Below are 27,418 nucleotides of genomic sequence, written 5' to 3' on the forward strand. Positions count from 1 at the left end.
AGAAATACTGCTTTAAGAACAAACTACCTAAATTAATATGAGCTAATAAGCCACCACCCATAGGATAGATAATACAACATAGACCCCAATTAAAATTAAAGGGGGTAAATAACTGTACAGTCATAAACATTGAAGTTAAAGCCCAGTACTCTTACTTTATGACTGGTGACACTGGCTTGCTGGATGTTTAAGAGCAAACTTAGAGATTGAGATTAAAATACAGAGACCAAGAAAACCAGTTTTGGCTCTTACCCTCTGAGTCTGCCTGAACCTGGGGAATGAGAGAGCTTCTCTAAGGAGATTTGCAACTCTGGGCCACTGACCGCCTGATCAGGGAGATTAATAATACCACTAGAAGATGAAAAGCCTCAGTGTACCTGCTGCAGAGAAGGGTCATTGAAAAAGGGAGACATCCCTGAAGCTTCCAAGGGAAGCCACCTCATCAAGGAGACCCTGCCTAGTGGATGGCACTAAAGGAATAAGAAACTGCTCTCAAGTTCTCCATGAGTGAACCTTGTGGGAACTCAGTTGAAAGAGGTCAATTTGACCAGCTCGTCTTGAACACCTAGCAAAACAGTTAAAACCAAAACATAGCCCATCCAGGACATTTAAAAGAAGAAACAATTATTAAACATAACTTAAGATGTACACTTATGTTAGTCCCAAGATTAAATAAGACTGGAGGAGGCTACCAAAGAAATTCTTAGGCAGGAGTGCCTGATAACCATCAAGAGAAACTGCCAGAGTCAGAAGTTTTTGATCACTAAACAGGAAGAAACTAAACTGCCTACAGAAGTTCCTATAAGAGCAGATACACAAGTTCTGGAGCTGGTGGACACACACAAGTTCAACTGGTCAATCAACCACTTCTCCTTCAAGACTACCATCTCCTGACACCCAAAGCCGAGACCTGCAATTCACTTGACACCTCTGGCTCCAAAAACTCTGCTCCCACCTAAAGCCCTCCAAAATCTTTTTTTTTTTTTTTTTTTTACAGGAATGAGACTCTTTGCCCCTAACCAGCAGGAAGAAGCTACAGAAGAAAGACCATCATTCTCCCTGACCCCCATATCTATAAAAACAAAAAGGGAGGAATATTGGCATCAGATCTGCTATTTTGCTGCCATCATTATTGTCCCTCCCCCCACACCACTCTACAACCCAGGTCATTAGCCCATGAACCTCCTAATCAGTCACTGGCCCAGATTGTTAGCCTGTGAACCTCCTCACCTGTGGCTGGCGACACCCAGGGTCGCCCCACAAAGACCAAGACAAGATCAAGCTCAGATGGCAGCTGGCACAGCACCAGTGGGCGTGTGGTTTGTCTTGCTGTAAACAGGAAGATGAGCACACTGGCTATCCCAGTGAGACCATGCCTAAGTTACCAATAGTAATATTCCAAGACTTACTTCCCCTTGGCAACAAGTTTCTGATTGGTTTGTTAACTGTATATAAGTGAATGTTCTTCCAGTAATAAAGGTCCTTTCTGTCCAAGCAAGTAGAGTTTGGTGCGTGTTTCACTTTGTGTCCTGCTGGCCAGTGACACTCACCAGTCATAGATTCATTGTTATTAGCCTGCGAAATTCTACTACTTAAGAATAACTTATCCACCACTTTCACTCTCTCTCCTCTTCACTCTTGCCCTCTCTCTCTCTCTCTCTCTCTCTCTCTCTCTCTCTCTCTCTCTCTTTCTCTCTCTCTCCCCCTCTCTCATACCCTGCAGGGACACACTTTGCCTGTTCACTTAATAAAAATCTCTTGTGTGTGTTCCTGTGTCCAGAGTGGTTTCTGGGTGCTTTCACAAAGTGATTTCATTTAGGTGTATTTTATTTGTCAACATTTAATGTATAAGAAATTAGAATTGAGATATTTTCAAAATATTTGCTCATTTAATAACACCATTCTGTGTTAATATAAGCAGCTTCTTTTATGAAAAATTATTTCTTAAAGTATTGGGTGGGCAGAGTGCTTACCTGGCATGTCTAAGGCACTGGATTTTGTCCTTAATCATGAAAACAAAAAATAACAACAAAAACAAAGTGCAGAGAGGAGTGCTATTATTCTACATTTTAATGTTCCAATATCTGGATTACTGGAAAATAATGCTGTTTATAATAATGTCATTTTGGTCAAAGTGTCTGAAGAAATTGTGGTGTAGCATAGTTGAGAAAGGGACTCTTTGAAAGCACCCAATAACCACTCTGGACATGGGAACTCATGTAAGAGATTTTATTAAGCGAACAGGCAGAGTGTCTGTCTGAAGGGTGAGAAAGAGAGAGAGACAGAAAATGAGAGTGAGAGAGAGAGAGTGAGGGAAGAGAGAGAAAGAGAATAGTGGGGGATCCATTCTTAAGTAGTCAAATTTTGCAGGGCTAATAACAGACCAATGACTGGGGAGGAGGTTTGTGGGCTAACAATCTGGACCAATGACCAAGTAGGAAGTTCACAGGCTAACAATATTGATTGTAAAGTGGTGTGGGGGATGAAGAATAGTGGCGGCAGCAAAATAGCAGATCTGATGTCAATATTTCCAGGATCATCATTGGTCCTCAGATCATCTGTTGAGAACTCCTCATATCCTATATGCAATTCACTGTTAATATTGATCATATTGTGTCTATAGTTATGAGATGGTTTAATGAACAACAAAATTCTACAGTTTCTTCTGTGGCAAGTTGTTAAAAAGTAGTAGTTTTTTTTTTTTTTTTTTTATAAACCAAAGGAAGTTTACATGCAAATATGTTGAAGTTTCATTTGCATTCAAGACAAAGATGTTAGAATTTATAGTTTTTCATTCTAATTTGTAGGCTAATTTTAACTTGTCTTTTCTAAATTGTTTACACATCTGTTTTGTGTATCAGTAACGACCGCTTTTTTGTGTGAATACCTGTTATTTGTTATATATAGTTTAGTCACATATAGTCTAGTCAGCCTCTGTTTTCTAAGATAGATTATATGGACTCTAATTTACAGGTAATGAAAGACTCTGGGAGAATGAGGCATGTTTCCCAAATTCATCCAGTTCCTAACTAAATGGTAAAGCTAAATTTTTTGACCCTCCACCATAGCAAAATGCTCAGCCTCTTCTGATTTTCTTCTCTCCTTCCCTAATCAAGCTTGCAAAACACTTGCATGTTTCATTCTCCCTAAGGAATGGGGAAAAAAAAAAAAAAAAAAAAACTGTATTTTTAATTCCTACTGTGCCTAAATGTCACACCACAATTGTTTTGTTATAAAGGTGAGTTTATTCATTCATGTATCCTTCTACACTATATTAAATGCATAATGTAGATAGTGAATTTAGTACATGGATGAACAGGTAGGAAGAATTAAAGAATTAGAAAGTAGAAAAATGTAGAAAGTAGAAAATAATTACTTTTACCAACATGCCCTACACATAACAAAGATTGTTTTTTAGTTTTACTTGTATATGTTCTTTTCATTGTATATGATAATGACCTTAGTCTTTTCCTACAAGAAAACCTAAAATGAGGTAAAAATTACAATAGACTTATTATGTGCTCTGTATTTTAGGGCTTCCCATTCCCATATTTCTTTACCTTTCTACTTATCCATTCCATTTGTTTCTTTTATCCATTGACCCATGAATCAATCCATTTGCCTAACCACACATCTTTACCATATGTATCTGTCCTTATCTTAATCCACTCAAGCATTCAGTTTATTTTTAAATTTGTTCTAATTAGTTATGCATCCAGTCAGTTTTTGATGCAGTGCAGGACTCCAGTAATATGATATAAAATAGGACAAAAACAATCTCTCATTTGAGAATTTATGACCCAGAAGTATTTTTAATAGTCATTCAAATTTAAATCAATCTTGAGGAATTTATAATTGATTTTCTTGTTATGTGAATATATATACATACTATTTTTGAAATCCACCAATTTAATCTTTTCTTAGTGTAGAATTACTTCAGGAAAAAAGAATTGTCTACTTAATGTAGTTAAAAAGAGGCTACCTATTCACCTAACCTATTATCTCGAATCCCAGATAAAACAGTAAATTATTTGCCGAGTCTGTGGCACATGCCTGTAATCCCAGCAGCTCGGGAGGCTGAAGCAGGAGGATCACAAGTTCAAAGCCAGCTTCAGCAATTTAGTAAGATCCTGTCTCTGAATAAAATATAAAAATGGTCAGAGGATGTGGTTCATTGTTAAGTGCCCTGGGTTCAATGCCCAGTTAAAAAAAAAAAAAAAAAAAAGAAAAGAAAAGATTATTTTAAAAGAGTAATTTAAGCAAACTAGTGAAACAATCAGTGTAATTACAACAGTGCAGGTAAATTTCCTCTGGAGTTGAGCAACAGCAGGTTAAACTTGGTTTTTGTTTTTATTCAGTTTATTGCAGGTTGCTGAGTAAACATTTTTCATATTTCTAATTTGAAATGGTAGAGATAGTCTTAACCATTTTAGAAGTAAAATTAATGTCTGCTTATGACAGTATTTTCATCCTTTTTAGGACCATAACAAGATGTGAAGATATTCACTAATTGGATACTGTTTAAAATACATCTTGAGGCTCTCTTCACGGGGCGATCCAAGATGGCGGCCTAGAGGGAGACTGCACCCCCAGTCGCTCCAGAACCCTGGAGTTAAGAAGGGGAGGCATTGAGAGACTCGGACTGAAATAGAGCCACGGGTGAGTCTGCCCACTGGGTAAAGCTCGGCCCGGGTGGCAGGCCCAGATAGAGGTGGCTTATCGGAGCAGGGCAGGGCAGCTAGAGTCATCCACAGGCAGCCCTGCGCACTCCGGCGGTGGGCCCCGCCCACACAGCCAGCTTCTCCAGGTTCTCGGAACAGAACTGGCCCGCTAGTGAGAGCCTTTCTGACCAGAACAAGCTCCGAGTCCCGGAGCCACTGCAGCGCAGTGTATTCCGGCAACGAACCAGCGGAGAGCCGCGATCAGCAAGCAGCCTCTGGGATTAGGGCAGGGCAGCCAGAGACCTCTTCAGGCGGCTCTGCCCACTCCGGCTGCAGGCTCTCTTCACGGGGCGATCCAAGATGGCGGCCTAGAGGGAGACTGCACCCCAAGTCGCTCCAGAACCGAGGAGTTAAGAAGGGGAGGCATTGAGAGACTTGGACTGAAATAGAGCCACGGGTGAGTCTGCCCACTGGGTAAAGCTCGGCCCGGGTGGCAGGCCCAGATAGAGGTGGCTTATTGGAGCAGGGCAGGGCAGCTAGAGTCTTCCCAAGGTAGCCTTCCACACTCCGGCAGTGGGCTCCTCCCACACGGGCCAGCTACACAGCGCAGGCCCACAGTGAGAGCATTTCCGCACAGAGCCAGTTCCAAACCATGGAACCAGTAGGGGGCTAGGGGCAGTTTTCTTCGGATGAGCTGCTTTATCAGATTCCTCCAAGACATCAGGCTACTGAAGGCTGGGAGGTGATACACTGGAAATCTACCGGGACATTATAAGCCAGTAGCGGAAAACTGCAATATCTCAGGGTCCCACTGACAACTGACCAATATGAGAAAACAAGGGAAGAAAATGTCCCAAACAAACCTAGATACTACATCAATAAAACCCAATGACAGCACAGCAGAAGAAATGTCAGAAAGGGAGTTCAGAATGTACGTAATTAAAACGATCAGGGAAGCTAATGAGGAGATGAAAGAGCAAATGCAGGCATTGAAGGAGGAGATGAAAGAGCAAATGCAGGCATTAAATGATCGCACCAATCAACAGTTAAAAGACCAAATACGGGAAGCAAGAGATCATTTCAATAAAGAGTTAGAGATACTGAAAAAAAAAATAAACTGAAATACTTGAATTGAAGGAAACAATAAACCAAGTTAAAAACTCCATAGAAAGCATAACCAATAGGATAGAACACCTGGAAGACAGAACCTCAGACATTGAAGACAAATTATTTAATCTTGAAAACAAAGTTGGCCAAACAGAAAAGATGGTAAGAAATCATGAACAGAATCTACAAGAATTATGGGATATCATGAAAAGGCCAAATTTAAGAATTATTGGGATTGAGGAAGGCTTAGAGAAACAAACCAAAGGAATGAACAATCTATTCAATGAAATAATATCAGAAAATTTCCCAAATCTGAAGAATGAAATGGAAAACCAAGTACAAGAGGCTTATAGAACTCCAAACATACAAAATTACAACAGACCCACACAAAGGCACATTATTATGAAAATACCTAATATACAAAATAAAGACAGAATTTTAAAAGCTGCGAGAGAAAAGAATCAAATTACATTCAGAGGGAAACCAATAAGAATATCAGCAGATCTTTCAATCCAGACCCTAAAAGCTAGAAGGGCCTGGAACAACATATACCAAGCCCTGAAAGAAAACGGATGCCAACCAAGAATCTTATACCCAGCAAAACTTACCTTCAAATTTGACGATGAAATAAGATCTTTCCATGATAAACAAAAGCTAAAGGAATTTACAAAAAGAAAGCCAGCATTACAGAACATTCTCAGCAAAATATTCCATGAGGAAGAGATGAAAAACAACGATGCAAATCAGCAACAGGAGGCGCTAGCCTAAAGGAATAGCCAAATAAAGGAGAAACCAAATCATGTCAAAAACAAATATGAGTCAATTGACTGGGAATACAAATCATATCACAATAATAACCCTGAATGTTAATGGCCTGAATTCATCAATCAAAAGACACAGACTGGCAGATTGGATTAAAAAGAAAAATCCAACAATATGCTGCCTGCAAGAGACTCACCTCATAGAAAGAGACACCCATAGACTAAAGGTGAAAGGATGGGGAAAAACACACCATGCACACGGACACAGCAAAAAAGCTGGAGTATCCATCCTCATCTCAGATAATGTGGACTTCAAACCAAAACTAATCAGAAGGGATAAAGAAGGACATTACATGCTGCTTAAGGGAAGCATAAATCAGCAAGACATAACAATCATAAATATCTATGCCCCGAACATTGGCTCATCCACGTACTTGAAACAAATCCTTCTCAATTACAGAATTCAAGTAGACCACAACACAATAATACTAGGCGATTTTAACACACCTCTCTCACCACTGGATAGATCGTCCAAACAAAAATTGAATAAAGAAACTATAGATCTCAACAACACAATCAGCAATTTAGACTTAACTGACATATATAGAATATACCATCCAACAAAGAACGAATATACTTTCTTCTCAGCAGCACATGGATCCTTCTCTAAAATAGACCATATTTTATGCCACAAAGCTACTGTTAGCAAATACAAGAAGATAGAGATACTACCTTGTACTCTATCAGATCATAATGGATTGAAATTAGAAATAAATGACAGAATAAAAAACAGAAACTTCTCCAATACCTGGAGACTAAATAATACACTATTATATGATGAATGGATAACAGAAGACATCAGAAGGGAAATAAAAAAATTCTTAGAAGTAAACGAGAACAAAGACACATCATATCAAAATCTCTGGGACACTATGAAAGCAGTACTTAGAGGAAGATTTATTTCATGGGGTGCATTCAAAAAAAGAAGTAGAAATCAACAAATAAACGACTTAACACTACAGCTCAAAGCACTAGAAAAAGAAAAGCAGACCAATACCAAAAGTAGTAGAAGACAGGAAATAGTTAAAATCAGAGCCGAAATCAACGAAATCGAAACAAAAGAAACAATTGGAAAAATTAACAAAATAAATAGTTGGTTCTTTGAAAAAATAAATAAATTGATAAACCCTTAGCCACACTAACAAAGAGAAAGAGGGAGAAAACTCAAATTACTAAAATTTGGAATGAACAAGGAAACATCACAACAGACACCAGTGAAATACAAAACATAATTAGAAGCTATTTTGAAAATCTATACTCCAACAAAACAGAAAACCTCGAAGACATCAACAAATTTCTACAGACATATGAACTACCTAAACTGAACGAGGAGGACATACACAACTTAAATAAACCAATTTCAAGCAATGAAATAGAAGAGGTCATCAAAAGCCTACCAACAAAGAAAAGTCCAGGACCAGATGGGTTCTCAGCCGAGTTCTACAAAACCTTTAAAGAAGAGCTCATTCCAATACTTCTCAAACTATTCCATGAAATAGAAGAGGAGGGAACCCTCCCAAACTCGTTCTATGAAGCCAATATCACCCTGATACCTAAACCAGACAGAGACACATCGAGGAAAGAAAATTTCAGACCAATATCCTTAATGAATATCGATGCAAAAATTCTCAACAAAATTTTAGCAAATCGCATACAAATATATATTAAAAAGATAGTGCACCACGATCAAGTGGGTTTTATCCCAGGGATGCAAGGTTGGTTCAACACTCGGAAATCAATAAATGTCATTCACCATATCAACAGACTTAAAGTCAAGAATCACATGATTATTTCAATAGATGCAGAAAAAGCATTTGATAAAATACAGCATCCCTTCATGCTCAAAACACTAGAAAAAATTGGGGTAGTGGGAACATTCCTAAACATTATAAAGGCAATCTATGCTAAGCCCATGGCTAATATCATTCTAAATGGTGAAAAACTGAAAGTGTTCCCCCTAAAAACTGGAACAAGGCAGGGATGCCCTCTTTCACCACTTCTATTCAACATCGTCCTTGAGACTCTAGCCAGAGCAATCAGACAAACCAAAGAAATTAAAGGGATACGAATTGGAAAAGAAGAACTCAAACTATCCCTGTTCGCTGATGACATGATTATATATTTAGAGGAACCTGGAAATTCCACCAGAAAACTTTTAGAACTCATAAGTGAATTCATAAAGTAGCAGGTTACAAGATCAATGCTCATAAATCCAATGCATTTTTATACATAAGTGATGAATCTTCAGAAAGAGAAATTAGGAAAACTACCCCATTCACAATAGCATCGAAAACAATAAAATACTTGGGAATCAATCTCACAAAAGAGGTGAAAGACCTCTACAATGAGAACTACAGAACACTAAAGAAAGAAATTCAAGAAAACCTTAGAAGATGGAAAGATCTCCCATGTTCCTGGATAGGCAGAATTAATATCGTCAACATGGCTATACTACCTAAAGTGGTATACAGATTCAATACAATTCCAATTAAAATCCCAATGATGTACCTTGCAGAAATAGAGCAAGCAATTATGAAATTCATCTGGAAGAATAAAAAACCTAGAATAGCTAAAGCAATCCTCAGTAGCAAGAGCGAAGCAGGGGGTATTGCAATACCAGATCTTCAACTCTACTACAAAGCAATAGTAACAAAAACGGCATGGTATTGGTACCAAAATAGACAGGTAGATCAATGGTACAGAATAGAGGACATGGACACAAACCCAAATAAATACAATTTTCTCATACTAGACAAAGGTTCCAACAATATGCAATGGAGAAAAGATAGCCTCTTCAACAAATGGTGCTGGGAAAACTGGAAAACCATATGCAATAGAATGAAATTAAACTCCTATCTCTCACCCTACACAAAACTCAACTCAAAATGGATCAAGGACATCGGAATCAGACCCTGCATCTTATAGAAGAAAAAGTAGGTCCAAATCTTCAACTTGTTGGCTCAGGATCAGATTTCCTTAACAGGACTCCCATAGCACAAGAAATAAAAGCAAGAATCAACAGCTGGGATAGATTCAAACTTAAAAGCTTTCTCTCAGCAAAGGAAACTATCAGAAATGTGAAGAGAGAGCCTACAGAGTGGGAGAATATCTTTGCCAACCATACCTCAGATAGAGCGCTAATTTCCAGAATCTATAAAGAACTCAAAAAACTCTACACGAAGAATACAAATAATTCAATCAACAAATAGGCTAAGGAAATGAACAGACACTTCACAGAAGAAGATGTACAAGTAATCAACAGGTATATGAAAAAATGTTCAACATCCCTAGTAATAAGGGAAATGCAAATCAAAACTACCCTAAGATTTCATCTCACCCCAATTAGAATGGCGATTATCAAGAATACAAGCAACAATAGGTGTTGGCGAGGATGTGGTGAAAAAGGAACACTCATACATTGCTGGTGGGGTTGCAAATTAGTGCAGCCACTCTGGAAAGCAGTGTGGAGATTCCTCAGAAAGCTTGGAATGGAAACACCATTTGACCCAGCTATCCCACTCCTTGGCCTATACCCAAAGAACTTAAAATCAGCATACTACAGAGATACAGCCACATCAATGTTCATTGCTGCTCAATTCACCATAGCCAGATTGTGGAACCAACCTAGATGCCCTTCAGTTGATGAATGGATAAAGAAACTGTGGCATATTTATACAATGGAATATTACTCCGCAATGAAGAATGATAAAATTATGGCATTTGTAGGCAAATGGTCGAAATTGGAGAATATCATGCTAAGTGAGATAAGCCAATCTCAAAAAACTAAAGGACGAATGATCTCGCTGATAAGCGGATGAGGACATATAATGGGGGGTGGGAGGGGCTAGCATCAGGTTTAGGGTTAGGTTTAGAGTTAGGCTAAGGAGAGCGGCAAGAATGAAGGAAAGAAGGACTGTGTAGAGGGAAAAGAGGGGTGGGAGGGGTGGGGGGAGGGGAAAAATAAAATAAACATCATTACCCTATGTAAATGTAAAAAAATTTAAAAAAATTTAAAAAATAAATAAAAAATAAAATACATCTTATTACAAACTAATTGTAATGAAATTATTATTATAAATAATAAGATTATGAATCCTATATCTGAAAAATAGTTTAATATTATGATTGAACTTAAGGTTTTTTCTATAATAGATTTAGATGATTATATTTTTTCTTAAAATAGTAGAAAGTTATACTAGTTAGCTATCATTATACAGCAAAATGCCTCAAATTTTAGAACATTGATAATAAAAGAACATTTATTATCTCAACCCGTCTGTATTCCAGAGACGTAGGAGTGGTTTGCCTGATTTCGCTGACCTAAGGGAACCTCAAGCTTTTGGTTTAGGAATGTCTTAGGAATGTAAAACATGTAAGACATGTTTCATGTAAAACACCCTAAGCTGTGTTCTCAAAATGGTAGCTGAGGAGTTATAGCTTCTTTCAAAGTCCTAATTACCAGGATTTTTAAAAATTGAACTTCAATGCATACGTATAAATAGCACTCCAAAGTAATATAAATGCCTATAAATCATTTTTATAAGCAGTATTAACATTAAGTGATAATCATGGATTGAATTAGAGAAAAATTAATAGTTGGGTCATTTTAACAGTTTTTTGTAAATTAATAACTTTGTGCCCTCTTAAGAATGACAATATGCATTTTTTGTAAAAATGTTAAAATAAAGAATAAAAATTAGTTTTTATTTTGTTTTGTTTTTAAGGAGGTGGGTACCAAAGCAACCATTAGAGATAATAGTGATATTTCAATAGTGTGTGTATTCTGTAGAAAATACACACTGAAAACTGATAGGCTATAGATCAAGAAGGTATTCCCAAAGATTGTTAAAGAACTATTTATACGGGGAGAATAAATTCTGAGATAATGAGTTAATTGTTGGTCTTGAAAATAATCATTTATTGGATGTCTTAAAAACAATTTTAGAAGAAACAGGATAACATTTGAAGTTCCATTCAAATGCTCCCAACGTAAAGGTCTACTCTAGGTTCCACAAATAACAGTTGACCTCTATTGGGAGAAGGGGGCTGACGGCTGTTCTGGAGCATCCTAGAGCGATGTTTCTAAGATAGTCTCTCTCTCCTTTCAGCCTGTCTGCCAGCACCCTGACAGTGTCCTCTGGGAGCAGCCGCGGGTCCCTGGCCTCCAGCCGGGGCTCACTGGCCTCCAGCCGTGGTTCGCTGAGCTCAGTCAGCTTCACCGACATCTACGGCCTCCCTCAGTACGAGAAGGCCGATGCCGAGTGCGGCCAGCTTCTACGCTTCGATCTGATTCCTTTTGACTCCCTGGGACGTGATGTCCCCTTCTCAGACCCTCCCGGCCACCCGGGCTTCCACAAGCAGAGGCGGTCCCTGGACACGCCCCAGTCGCTGGCATCACTGTCCTCCCGCTCCTCCCTGTCCTCTCTGTCGCCCCCCAGCTCACCCTTGGACACGCCTTTCCTCCCGGCCTCGCGGGACTCTCCTCTGGCGCAATTGGCGGATGGTTTTGAAGTGCCGGGCCTGGGTGCCCTAGACAGACTGCGAGCCCAGGCCTCTGCTTTAGGGGACGAAGATTTGCAGGGCACCGCATTGCTTCAACCACATGGATTCTCTGGGGATGGGGAAGGACCTCGTGAGCGTGGACCCCAACTGGCTGGGGCACCCACCAGTGCAAGTAAGTGGTGATGAGACCTCCTGGGAAGTAAGGTCAGAAACTCAAGGGTGATATTATATGCAGTGGCATTGAGTCTGGTGGCTTTTCAAGTCCTAGTGAGCTATAAGTTTACAAACATTGATAGGGTTTGGAAGAGAATTAACCTGCTTTGGGGAAAGATAATTAACATTGACAAAGTAGTCTTTGCCAGGTATTTGGCTTGTTTTAAGAATATGCTTAATTGTTGAAAATAAGGGTCAAAACCACACAGTATCACACATTTGGAAGCAAATAGAGAGGTACCAAGGCCTCAATGACTTCTGCAGCATGGGTTCCAAGGCAGTGTTTGCCCACCTCAATCAGTGCGAACTGGTGTCTTGTAGCCTACTGGGAAGCCTACTTTTTTACTTTGACTTCTTCTCTTTATTCTTTGTGCTTATAGTTTTTAAGGGTGTAGTTCTTCAAATGTGGAAATGAAAATAATTGCATAATTTCAAAGTATCAGTCATTTCTACCAATTCCATTTTCTGGTGGTCTAGCTAGATAAAGTTTCACCTGCCCAGTTGTGTTAGTTTGACGACTCCTTGGTGCCAGGGTACTGGTTGAAGACAATATTTATCCCACATGCTTTTTCAAGTCAACCCCCAGCATCTTTAACTTCCTAAGGTTTAAAATAGGATCAAGAACAAGGTCTCCCATTCCTGAAGTTCAGTGCATTTAATTAACTTTTACTTACACAGCAAAAGTGTTTTAGACATCCCATTTAGGCAAACACTAGACAATTTGTATAAAATAGTGGGTCTCAACCAGGGGTATTTTTGCCCCCTGCCCTGGGGGATGTTTGGTAGTGTCCCAGTGGGAGAAATTTTTTGGTTGTCACAACTGAAGGGGAGGATCCTACTGCCATCTAGTGGATAGAGGCCAGGGATGCTACTAAAAATCCTACTGTACATAGTGCTGCCCCAACAAAGAATGATCCAGCCCAAAATGTCAGTAGTGCAGAGGCTGAGAAACCCTAGAAATACTATTGAGTATTTATGCAACAGAGGGTAGAAATAAAACTTTAATACAGAATTAATGAGGTGTAGTGGAAACAGCTTCAGACTCGCAACCTAGAGACCAAGATTCTGTCATTTTGTTCCCTGACCTGTGTGATCTTGAGCTGTCTCACCTCTGCCCTTGAAGAGGTGATCTTTTTTGTTTTCTTCATTCAACCTCTGTTACCTCTGAGATAGATGGATTTTTAGATTGATAGGTGGAATGGAAAATTGGCCTTTCCAAGAAGAGTAATTTCCTAATATTTATGTGTTTAACCTGAGGCCACTATGTTCTAGATCTTGCATATGACTGGCATTCCTGTTTCTTTGGTATCTTTCTTTTTGTGTTTGTGAACATGTATTTTCACAGACCCACATACAGTGTTTCTGTAATTCACACACAGATAATTTGCTTTTCTTTTGTTCTTTGTAATCACAGGTTCATTGATCTATTTTTATTCTTTTATTCAAAAGATAAACATGAATTGAAGCATACATTTGCCATTACTTTAATTTCCTTTTCTCTCCCCTGCCTACCAATTTTTCTTTAAAGGTTGAGATTCAAGAATATCAGAAAATCCCCACAAGGCCCAAGGGCCTAAATAGGACAGCAGGGACAGGATGGGAAGGAGAATCTACTTAATTTCTTTTTTTTTTAATTTTTTTAAAGTCATAGGTAGGCACACTACTTTTATTTTATGTGGTGCTGAGGATCTAACTCAGAGCCACACATGTACTAGGCAAGTGCTCTAACACTGAGTCACAACCCCAATCCCTTATTTGATTTCTGGACCTGATTTCTTTAACTTTCCTCCCCACTCTGTGGCAGATATTGTAATGGTACCATATTAGAGTGGGAAATACTTTCTTTTCTACAATTATATACTGCCTCTTTGTGATAGATTTGTGTATGACACCATCAGTTTACTAGTGATGTGAGAAAACTGGACTAATTGAGTTAATTAATGGGTCCTGCTTCATGCTCTCAGGTGTCTGGGTTGAGTAATTAGTTTTAGGTATGCACCTGGGGGGCCTCCTGGTCTCCTTTGAAGATTTGGGAACTCCTGAGTGCATGGTTGTCATAGCTTTGTAATCATAGAGCTTGGTGTTTTATCAGATTTCCCTTGATACCTTATTGATGCCCAGAATCATACAGTTTCCTACACCTTTTTCAAGTTTTTGTTTTTTTGCAGGGGCAGGGAGGGATTGAATCTAGGGGTGTTCTACCATTAAGTTGCATTCCCATATCTTTTTCTATTTTTAGACAAGGTTATTACTTGGCTGGCCTTGAACTTGTGATCCTTTCATTCAACCTCCTCAGTATCTGGGCATATAAGTGTGTGCCACTGCACAGCAACTTTTCAATTTTCGTGAAAAACAGTACACTTGAAGTTTGGCCCCATGCAAACCTACAAGGCAATTATTTCTTTTATTTTGTTTTAAATCAATCACATGGATGGAAGGCAGGGCTCAGGAGAAAGTTGAAAGACCATAATCTTGAAAGTGTTTTGCTTAAAGTTCACTAGTTTGCCTTCTCTGTATTTTCAAAATCAAATGTGTCATGATTTCAAAATTCTTTTCTGTTTTTATTCAAACAGATATTTGCTAATAAAAAAATCAAAATTTTGTTGAGGTTTTTATTGTAGTCATACTTTGTTTAAAATTACTGGCTTAAATTTTGCCATTGTTTTACTTTGTGCTTTTTAAAAAATCTCTTATCATGCAGCTCCACAGAAATGTTCACTGTAAGTGACTTTGAATGCTCTTCATTCCCCTTTGTTTCTCAGACTCTGGGCACATCTTTGTGCAGTGAATCCATGTTTAGGATGACTGGGGTGTAGTCATTATTATTATTTTAATATTAATTTTCATGATGGCTATTAAAGTCATGTGAGGACTTTCCAAAGTTTTCACTGTTTATTCCATGTGTGTGTTTTTTCTCCAGAATATTACAGCATTCATTATTTCAATAAGTCAGCTGGTAGCTCTGTTCACAATGTATTTCCTGCCTTTTATCAAGTGGTGTTCATTTCCTTAGGTCTTAGTGTTTGTCTCTCTGTATAACTGACTGTCTTAAATGATGAAAAGGACAGGGTTTTTTTTTAATGAATGTATAAAGAACTTTTTATTCCTTGTTTCATTGGTATCACTCTCCATGGTCAACCACATTGCTTGAATCTCAAAAATGGAGGTCTTGAGTGTGTAGCATAGGTGCTTCTGTGCTTCTTCTTACCCAGGGAAATTCCTGCTTCTAGTTGCTGGGTGAATTCATTGACTCATTCCAATCTCTTTGAGAATTAGTTCCTATGTCCATTCTCTTTTCTTGCTCCCCTGTTGTAATGATGAAACAGAAATTTTGTCAGAGTTCATCACTGCATAGGGTTACCAGGAAATGCTTAGGATTATTATTAGAGGCTGTTTCTTTAAAGGAACTATTCTCAGTGTCAGGACTGGGAATGAAAATAGTGATGGATTTCATTTGCAAGAGATCTTTACTGTGGAGATCAGCAAATTGGTGGGTACTGCTTAAAGTTTAGGAAGGCAGAGGTAGTTTCCTTTAATGTGGCAGGAATTAAGAAAACATCTGGATTTTGGAGTCCTGGCCTCCAATTTGAGGTGACCTCCAACCACCTCAAAATGGAACTTGCTATTGTCCCTGGTTGACCAGGACAGGAGCAGATAACTCCTACTCACCCCATCACACATACAACCCCCAAAGCGTAACATCACAGAACTTAAGAAAGCTATTTTTTGTTTCCAGTTGACACTGAGAGACCAAAGGCCAAAGTCTTACCTGTTTTGTGTGCTATTCAGTGTGTTTGTATTTAATTAGTGTGAATAATAATTTGACTGAAAAGAGACATGTTCATCTTTGAATCCTTTTCTTCAATTTTAGAAAGACTGAAGTCAAGATTTTAAATTAATGGTTTAGATAGTCAAAGAAAAGTACAGAGGCAATTGAAGAGTATGTATTGTTATCATGATGTCCTAACACTGAGGCTTCATATTTGAGAGCGTGTTTTTCTATAAAATGTGAGACTCATGTGCACAAAATGACATTTAGCGTAGATCAAGTGCACGTTTCTGTTGGTTTTGTTTAAAATAACTTATTGCTATAAAACCACTTGGGTAAAAACAGTTGATGAAATGCTGACAGGAAAAGGGTTCAGTGATTTTCATTAGTTTTTGACTTTAAAAACTCTGAAACATAAAAATAAGTTGTTCAAGAATGGTATGCATTATAATATAGGAAAGCAAATTTGGAAGCCAGTCTTGTCACAGGAAAACTGTAAGGAATAATATAGAGTTATCTGAACATAAGCCCCAGCATTTGTCCTGAGTTGCAGATCTCTAAGGAGGTGTTTTCATAGACCAAGTGTGATTTCTCCTGTGACCTCCAATTTAATGTTATATTATTTTGTTAGGGTTTATTTTGATAACTAATTTTTTACAAAACATGGAAAATAACCAACAGCATCAAGAAGAAAATTAAAAATACCACCCTTTGGACAGTGCAACTGTTATTCCTGATATTTGGGATATACAGTGTGGTTCCCATTATAATGTTAATGTGTTTTTTGCTTGTTAAGGGGGTGAGAGTGTATTTTAGAAGTGTTTTTTATAGCCAATTTAAAAGTTTGCTAAGCTTTCAAAGAAGTAGCCAGAAGTCTGTTTCTTCAGTTTTTCAATCCTACAGACAATTGTGTGCAGTGTATTTCTATGCATGTGCATAACTTGATGTGTCTCTGGAGTACTTAGTAACTTAGCAGTTTTCTATCATAGAGGCCCTGGTCTCCTGTGCCATCTGTCATCTCCTGACCAGGTATCTTTTGTTTGCAGCAGTGACTCTCCAGGAAGACAGTGCCAAAAGACTGGAAAGGAAAGAACTCTGCATCTCTGCATGCCTGTCAGATTGCTCACTAGCCAGTGATAGCAGGGTATTTGAACCTCAGCCCAAAGGTTAGGAGCTGAACTTATTTGTTTCTCCACATATTGACTTAACAAGGTGTTTACTGTAAACCAAAAGAAATTTCCATACTTAAACTTTTGTATATTGAAACTTTGTGTATGTGTTCAAGGATAGAATAATTTTCTAGGTTCTATAAATTTAGGGAGGTTGGGCCTTAAAAACTTGTATAGCTTCTGTATGATATTGGGAGACCAGCTGTCATTCTGTTCTAGGATGACTTTCTTTCCTTGTTACTGGTGAGTATAAGTCTTAAGCCCTTTTGAACTGAAAAAGGAGAAACAGTGAAAGAAAGATCTTCATTGAAATTGATTACATACAGTGCAATGGTGCACACCTATAATTTCAGCTACCTGGGAGTCTGAGGCAGGAGAATCACAAGTTTAAGACCAGCCTCAGCAACCTATGTTGCAATATGTCTCAGTGCTTCTCAGTACTGAAAATAAATTAACTAGAAATGAATTCTTTTTGCTCTTCTCTTCCTTTAGTTTTTGGGACTCCCTCCTAGGAGCCAGCCCCAGCAACTCCTGGTTCCCTGAAGGATGAATGGAGTCAGCACAAAAGAACAACACGAATCCCTGGAGCAACTTGAAGCAAGTGCTGCTCAGATTTATTTTAGCTCTTCTTTTATAGTATTATGTAAAGCAGGATTAAACAAGATATAAGTTATAGAGAAATTACCACAAGATTTGTCAGTAACCACACTTTCCAGCAGTTGTCTAACACATAGCATGTACATTAAGGTCAACTTTCTACATTTATTTAAAGTTACATAAACATGATGCAGTGAAAGATATTTTCCTTTTCTCATCCTACTGGCCTATGTTTACCCTTTGGTGTCAGACTATGGTCAGCATAATGACTATTTTGTTTTAAACTAAACCGAACTGCTGAGCAAAACATGTACTTAATCTTTAGCTCATATTATGTTTTTCATTTAATCTTAAAGGTCTACTCTATTACCTAAACAAGCACAGTTAAGACTAAGTTAATTTATTTACTGCCAATCAGTGTGAGTGCTTAATTTTTATCTTAATATTCTTTATGTCATTGATTTATCCTCTACCTATTATAATACATATGTGAGACCTAAGCCAGCATAAACTACTCATAACCAGTTAACATGCAATGAGGGCATTTGATCTTAAGATAATATTTTTCTAGTTGTTTGCATACACTGTTTCTTTGTTCTTTAGTCCTACATTTCCAGGGTGGCCCTTGATGTCCAAGTCTTTGAAGGAAGGACAAATATTGGACATTTGTCCACTTACAATTGATATTAGTTATTTACTCACCATTTTCATTGTACACTCCTGTATAGGGAAGAGGTGGATTGGTGGAGGTGGATGCTTATACTTATTCACTTGTTTCCCTCTAGGTGGATACCGCAAATGATCCCCAATCTTGTAATCTAGGTAGGGCAGTCCTAGTATTGTGTGGACAATAAGTCTCCTGTTTTGCTCATCATGTTGTTTTGCTGGTAAAGCATTAACTGTGGTCAGTATAGAAGCAAGCAATTCCTGTAACTAGTTTTCTGAAGATCTCCTCAAACTCTGTACTTTCAGACTTATGTGTGATATTGTACATTTTTTAAAGCATTCCTCATCCTCCCCCAAGCTCCACAGATTCATTGAGGTTAAATTCTCATCACAACAATCCAGGGAATATGACTTGCAGTTGCATAGTTATAAGTATGATAATTACAAGAAAACACCCAATTCCTAGGAGAGATGACAGCAGCAATTTCCTGGAATGGGGGCCTTGCCAAGCCCTTCCCCATGCTTGGGGAAGCAGCATGGCAGAAACTTCCTTTGCAATGGAAAAAAATTAGCTTTTGGAATTCTTTGCTTTATTTGGATATCTTCAGGGTAATTTTTTGTACATTTAGAATTCTCAGGTATCTATAAGATATTTATTATAACCTTTTAAAAAGATAATAACCCAGAATATCATGTGATTGTGAAAGTCATTTTTGGAAACAACATAAGACAACATTAAAAAGAGTTGGGACTGTAGCACACTGGTAGAGCATGTGCTTAGAATGTGCAAAAACTATGAGCTCAATTGCCATCCCCAGTGTAAATGAATGAATGAGAAAAAGAATCAGCAGTTGGTAGGCAGATATCCCTGGACCCTGGAGACTTGAAATGCCCTTTCATACACTTAATGAGCCTCTTTATTTATGTCACAATTTGATAAAGTTCTTCTCAGTAAGAGGCACCCTTAGCATGAGAGAGTTTCTACACACCCTGCAGAGATCAGTTCCATTTGGAATAATACTGGGTGCATCTCCCTTTCTCATTGCTTTTTTTTTTTTTTTCTCACAGTTCTGGGGATTGAATCCAGGACCTTGTGCTTGCAAAGCATTCTACCAACTGAGCTATTTCCCCAGTCCTTCTTTTTTTTTTTGATTCATGTTTCAGATGTAATGTTATATTGTGTTAACTGATACTTACATAGACTCAAGAAATAATATATGAGAACTTTGCAAAATGATATTTAAGAGGCAAAGATAAGCTTCAGAAATAAAATGCTTTACCTAAGATTTGTGAAGAACCCTGCCCCACCTGAGATAAGGCTCTGCTTGTTGTCCTACACCATGTTAAGATGGCTTCAAAGTAGATCAGAATTAAGACCATTTGAAGTTATGTTCAAAAGACAGATTTTTTTTAGTTATGAAGATTACTGAGATCTCAAAAATAACAAAGGTTATAATATAAAATTAAGTTAGGGATTAGGTAAATTACATAATGTATTTACGATTGTAAAAGTTTTAAAAGGAAATAAAAATTCATAACGGGTCTTAAATTTGATTAAGGTGAAAAATTTATGAATTTTAGAGGAGGCAAAACAGATGACAAAGATATATTTATGTTAGGTGATTTTCTTGGTTCAAAGCTATTATACAAACTATGTCTTTGACTTTGTTAATCTTGTTTTGTATTTTCCCTTTAGAACTTTACAACATGCCTGTTCAGTTTTTCAGAAGTACTGCTTCTAATAGAACAACCTGAGCTAATTTGAGTTATTAAGTCATCACCTACAGGACAGACAGAAGATGAAGCTGAATTTCAGTGTTATAGCATTACTACTAATGCTAATTAAATGGAAGGGATAACTATAAGGCTATGTACATCACAGTTTTAAAGCCCAGTACTCCTATTTCAAGACTGGTGAAACTCATCTGCTGGATATTTAAAACCAAAATTTGAAGAACAAAATCAAGGAAGTAAAAGGAGCAAGGGAAAAGCTGCTGATATTTTGACCTTTATCCTCTATGGTCATCAGGATCCAGGGAACAATGGAACCTTCTCTAAGGGCACTGCAACTCTGGTGGGTTACACAACCTCCCAATCCTGGGGATTGAGAGGACCCAGCCTGTGCAAAATTCACAAAGAAGAGTGTCATTGGAGAGGGAAATGTTCCTGAAGCTACCAAGTGAAGCCACTTGTGGTCTACCAGACCCTGACAAATCCTAGCACATAGGCATGATTGGCAAAGGAAAAACTAAAGAAACCAAGAGGTTTCTTACAAGTTTCCAAGAGTTATCCCTGACAATCTCAGCAAAAGGTTTTAAGTTGCTGAGGCTGGCCTCAACTTGCAATACTACTGCCTCAGCCTTCCAAGTAGATGGTATTACTGGCATAAGCCACACCGGACTAGACATATTACACTTTTAAAATTATTCTTTAATTTTTTTATTTTTATAGACTGCATTTTGATTCATTGTACACAAATGGGGTACAACTTTTCATTTCTATGGTTGTGCATGCTGTAGACTCATACCATTTGTATAATCATACATGTACATAGGGTAATGATGTCTGTCTCATTCCACCATTTTTCATATCCCCCTCCCTCTCATTTCCCTCTATATAATCTAAAGTTCCTCCATTCTTCTGTTATCCACCCCGCACCCCCATTGTGTATCATCATCCACTTATCAGAGAAAAAATTTGGCCTTTGGTTTTTGGATTTGGTTTATTTCACTTAGCATGATATTCTCCAATTCCATCCACTTATCTTGCAAATGTCATAATATTCTTCTTTATGGTTGAATAATATTCCATTGTGTATATATACGACAGTTTCTTTATCCATTCCTCTGTTGAAGGGTATCTAGGTTGGTTCCACAATCTAGCTATTGTGAACTGAGCTGCTATAAACATTGATGTGACTCTCTTACTGTAGTGGGCTGACATTAAGTCCTTTGGGTATAAACCAAGGAGTGGGATAACTGGGTCACATGGTGATTCCATTCCAAGTTTTCTGAGGAATCTCCACACTGCTTTCCAGTCTGCAACTCCACCAGCAATGTACAAGTTGGTCTTTTTCCCCACATTCACACCAATATCAATTATTGTTTGTGTTCTTTATTTTTTTGTTTTTGTTTTTGTTTTAAGTGCTGGGGATTGAACCCAGACCTTATGCTTGCAAGGCAAGCACTCTACCCACTGAACTATATTCTAAGCCCCTGTTTGTGTTCTTGATAACAGCCATTCTAATTGGAGGGAGATGAAATCTTAGAGTTGTTTTAATTTGCATTTCTCTAATTACTAGAGATGTTGAACACTTTTTCATGTATTTGTTAATCACCTGTACATTTTCTTCTATAAAGTGTCCAGTTCCTTGGCCTATTTATTGATTTGGTTCTTTGTGTTATTGGTGTAAAGTTTTGTAAGTTCTTAATAAATTTTGGAGATTAAAGCTCTATGCGAAGTGCAGGTGGAAAAGATTTTCTCCCACTCTGTAGGCTGTCTTTTTACATTATTGATTGTATCCTTTGCTAAGAAAAATATTTTTAGTTTGAATTCTCCCATTCATTGAGTCTTGGTTTGATTTTTTGTGCTTAAAATACCTGGGAATTAATCTAACAAAAGAGGTGAAAGACTCTACAATGAAGACTACAGAACACTGAAGAAAGGAATTAATGAAAATTTTAGAATATGGATAGATCTCCCATGTTCTTGGATAGGCAGAATTAATATTGTCAAAATGGCCATTCTACCAAAAGTGCTATACAGAGTCAATGCAATTCCAATTAAAATCCCGGGGGCAATCCAAGATGGCGGCCTAGAGGGTGACTCACCCCCAGTTGCTCCAGAACCCAGGAGTTAAGAAGGGGAGGCATTGAGAGACTCACACTGAAATAGAGCCACAGGTGAGTCTGCCCACTGGGTAAAGCTCCGCCCGGGTGGCAGGCCCACATAGAGGTGGCTTATTGGAGCCGGGCAGGGCAGCTAGAGTCTTCCCAAGGTAGCCTTCCACACTCTGGCAGTGGGCTTCTCCCACATGGCCAGCTGCACGGTGCAGGCCCACAGTGAGAGCCTTTCCGCACAGAGCCAGCTCCAAACCGTGGAACCAGTAGGGGGCTAGGGGCAGTTTTCTTTGGATGCACTGCATTATCAGATTCCTCCAAGACATCAGGCTACTGAAGGCTGGGAGGTGATACACTGGAAATCTACTGGGACACTATAAGCCAATAGCGGAAAACTGCAATATCTCAGGGTCCCACTGACAGCTACCAATATGAGAAAACAAGGGAAGAAAATGTCCCAAACAAACCTAGATACTACATCAATAAAACCCAATGACAGCACAGCAGAAGAAATGTCAGAAAGGGAGTTCAGAATGTACGTAATTAAAACGATCAGGGAAGCTAATGAGGAGATGAAAGAGCAAATGCAGGCATTGAAGGAGGAGATGAAAGAGCAAATGCAGGCATTAAATGATTGCACCAATCAACAGTTAAAAGACCAAATACGGGAAGCAAGAGATCATTTCAATAAAGAGTTAGAGATACTGAAAAAAAAAACAAACTGAAATACTTGAATTGAAGGAAACAATAAACCAAGTTAAAAACTCCATAGAAAGCATAACCAATAGGATAGAACACCTGGAAGACAGAACCTCAGACATTGAAGACAAATTATTTAATCTTGAAAACAAAGTTGGCCAAACAGAAAAGGTGGTAAGAAATCATGAACAGAATCTACAAGAATTATGGGATATCATGAAAAGGCCAAATTTAAGAATTATTGGGATTGAGGAAGGCTTAGAGAAACAAACCAAAGGAATGAACAATCTATTCAATGAAATAATAACAGAAAATTTCCCAAATCTGAAGAATGAAATGGAAAACCAAGTACAAGAAGCTTATAGAACTCCAAATATACAAAATTACAACAGACCCACACAAAGGCACATTATTATGAAAATACCTAACATACAAAATAAAGACAGAATTTTAAAAGCCGCGAGAGAAAAGAATCAAATTACATTCAGAGGGAAACCAATAACAATATCAGCAGATCTTTCAATCCAGACCCTAAAAGCTAGAAGCGCCTAGAACAACATATACCAAGCCCTGAAAGAAAATGGATGCCAACCAAGAATCTTATACCTTGCAAAACTTACCTTCAAATTTGACGATGAAATAAGATCCTTCCATGATAAACAAAAGCTAAAGGAATTTACAAAAAGAAAGCCAGCATTACAGAACATTCTCAGCAAAACATTCCATGAGGAAGAGATGAAAAACAACGATGCAAATCAGCAACAGGAGGCGCTAGCCTAAAGGAATAGCCAAATAAAGGAGAAACCAAATCATGTCAAAAACAAATATGAGTCAATTGACTGGGAATACAAATCATATCACAATAATAACCCTGAATGTTAATGGCCTGAATTCATCAATCAAAAGACACAGACTGGCAGATTGGATTAAAAAGAAAAATCCAACAATATGCTGCCTGCAAGAGACTCATCTCATAGAAAGAGACACCCATAGACTAAAGGTGAAAGGATGGGGAAAAAACATACCATGCACACGGACACAGCAAAAAAGCTGGAGTATCCATCCTCATCTCAGATAATGTGGACTTCAAACCAAAACTAATCAGAAGGGATAAAGAAGGACATTACATGCTGCTTAAGGGAAGCATAAATCAGCAAGACATAACAATCATAAATATCTATGCCCCGAACATTGGCTCATCCACGTACTTCAAACAAATCCTTCTCAATTCCAGAAATCAAATAGACCACAACACAATAATACTAGGCAATTTTAACACACCTCTCTCACTACTGCATAGATCGTCCAAACAAAAATTGAATAAAGAAACTATAGATCTCAACAACACAATCAGCAATTTAGACTTGACTGACATATATAGAATATACCATCCAACAAAGAACGAATACACTTTCTTCTCAGCAGCACATGAATCCTTCTCTAAAATAGACCATATTTTATGCCACAAAGCTACTGTTAGCAAATACAAGAAAATAGAGATACTACCTTGTACTCTATCAGATCATAATGGATTGAAATTAGAAATAAATGACAGAATAAAAAACAGAAACTTCTCCAATACCTGAAGACTAAATAATACACTATTATATGATGAATGGATAACAGAAGACATCAGGAGGGAAATAAAAAAATTCTTAGAAGTAAACGAGAACAAAGACACATCATATCAAAATCTCTGGGACACTATGAAAGCAGTATTTAGAGGAAGATTTATTTCATGGGGCGCATTCAAAAAAAGAAGTAGAAATCAACAAATAAATGACTTAACACTACAGCTCAAAGTGTTAGAAAAAGAAGAGCAGACAATACCAAAAGTAGTAGAAGACAGGAAATAGTTAAAGTCAGAGCCGGAATCAACGAAATTGAAACAAAAGAAACAATTGGAAAAATTAACAAAATAAATAGTTGGTTCTTTGAAAAAATAAACAAAATTGATAAACCCTTAGCCACACTAACAAAGAGAAAGAGGGAGAAAACTCAAATTACTAAAATTCGGAATGAACAAGGAAACATCACAACAGACACGACTGAAATACAAAACATAATTAGAAGCTATTTTGAAAATCTATACTCCAACAAAACAGAAAACCTCGAAGACATCAACAAATTTCTAGAGACATATGAATTACCTAAACTCAACATGGGGGACATACACAACTTAAATAAACCAATTTCAAGCAATGAAATAGAAGAGGTCATCAAAAGCCTACCAACAAAGAAAAGTCCAGGACCAGATGGGTTCTCAGCCGAGTTCTACAAAACCTTTAAAGAAGAGCTCATTCCAATACTTCTCAAACTATTCCATGAAATAGAAGAGGAGGGAACCCTCCCAAACTCGTTCTATGAAGCCAATATCACCCTGATACCTAAACCAGACAGAGACACATCGAGGAAAGAAAATTTCAGACCAATATGCTTAATGAACATCGACGCAAAAATTCTCAACAAAATTTTAGCAAATCGCATACAAATATATATTAAAAAGATAGTGCACCACAATCAAGTGGGTTTTATCCCAGGGATGCAAGATTGGTTCAACACTCGGAAATCAATAAATGTCATTCACCATATCAACAGACTTAAAGTTAAGAATCACATGATTATTTCAATAGATGCAGAAAAAGCATTTGATAAAATACAGCATCCCTTCATGCTCAAAACACTAGAAAAAATTGGGGTAGTGGGAACATTCCTAAACATTATAAAGGCAATCTATGCTAAGCCCATGGCTAATATCATTCTAAATGGTGAAAAACTGAAAGCGTTCCCCCTAAAAACTGGAACAAGGCAGGGATGCCCTCTTTCACCACTTCTATTCAACATCGTCCTTGAGACTCTAGCCAGAGCAATCAGACAAACCAAAGAAATTAAAGGGATACGAATTGGAAAAGAAGAACTCAAACTATCCCTATTCGCTGATGACATGATTATATATTTAGAGGAACCTGGAAATTCCACCAGAAAACTTTTAGAACTCATAAGTGAATTCAGTAAAGTAGCAGGTTACAAGATCAATGCTCATAAATCCAATGCATTTTTATATATAAGTGATGAATCTTCAGAAAGAGAAATTAGGAAAACTACCCCATTCACAATAGCATCGAAAACAATAAAATACTTGGGAATCAATCTCACAAAAGAGGTGAAAGACCTCTACAATGAGAACTACAGAACACTAAAGAAAGAAATTCAAGAAAACCTTAGAAGATGGAAAGATCTCCCATGTTCCTGGATAGGCAGAATTAATATCGTCAACATGGCTATACTACCTAAAGTGGTATACAGATTCAATGCAATTCCAATTAAAATCCCAATGATGTACCTTGCAGAAATAGAGCAAGCAATTATGAAATTCATCTGGAAGAATAAAAAACCTAGAATAGCTAAAGCAATCCTCAGTAGCAAGAGCGAAGCAGGGGGTATTGCAATACAGATCTTCAACTCTACTACAAAGCAATAGTAACAAAAACGGCATGGTATTGGTACCAAAATAGACAGGTAGATCAATGGTACAGAATAGAGGACATGGACACAAACCCAAATAAATACAATTTTCTCATACTAGACAAAGGTTCCAACAATATGCAATGGAGAAAAGATAGCCTCTTCAACAAATGGTGCTGGGAAAACTGGAAAACCATATGCAATAGAATGAAATTAAACTCCTATCTCTCACCCTACACAAAACTCAACTCAAAATGGATCAAGGACCTTGGAATCAGACCAGAGACCCTGCATCTTATAGAAGAAAAAGTAGGTCCAAATCTTCAACTTGTTGGCTCAGGATCAGATTTCCTTAACAGGACTCCCATAGCACAAGAAATAAAAGCAAGAATCAACAGCTGGGATAGATTCAAACTTAAAAGCTTTCTCTCAGCAAAGGAAACTATCAGAAATGTGAAGAGAGAGCCTACAGAGTGGGAGAATATCTTTGCCAACCATACCTCAGATAGAGCGCTAATTTCCAGAATCTATAAAGAACTCAAAAAACTCTACACGAAGAATACAAATAATTCAATCAACAAATAGGCTAAGGAAATGAACAGACACTTCACAGAAGAAGATGTACAAGTAATCAACAGGTATATGAAAAAATGTTCAACATCCCTAGTAATAAGGGAAATGCAAATCAAAACTACCCTAAGATTTCATCTCACCCCAATTAGAATGGCGATTATCAAGAATACAAGCAACAATAGGTGTTGGCGAGGATGTGGTGAAAAAGGAACACTCATACATTGCTGGTGGGGTTGCAAATTAGTGCAGCCACTCTGGAAAGCAGTGTGGAGATTCCTCAGAAAGCTTGGAATGGAAACACCATTTGACCCAGCTATCCCACTCCTTGGCCTATACC

The 27,418-nt window shown here is 37.8% G+C and overlaps 1 protein-coding gene across 1 annotated transcript; it reads left to right on the forward strand.

Moving 5' to 3' along the window:
* Window positions 1–1,176: 1,176 nt before the first annotated feature.
* On the forward strand, window positions 1,177–17,239 carry LOC124973020 (protein WWC3-like; the record flags this gene model as incomplete). The annotated part of the gene is made up of 3 exons (XM_047537221.1): window positions 1,177–1,319; window positions 11,698–12,263; window positions 17,120–17,239. Coding segments are annotated over exons 1-3 (829 nt in total), but the record flags the coding sequence as incomplete, so codon positions are not given.
* Between the last annotated feature and the right edge of the window lie 10,179 nt (window positions 17,240–27,418).

The sequence above is a fragment of the Sciurus carolinensis genome, chromosome Y (assembly GCF_902686445.1).
Source record: "Sciurus carolinensis chromosome Y, mSciCar1.2, whole genome shotgun sequence".
NCBI lineage: Eukaryota > Metazoa > Chordata > Mammalia > Rodentia > Sciuridae > Sciurus > Sciurus carolinensis.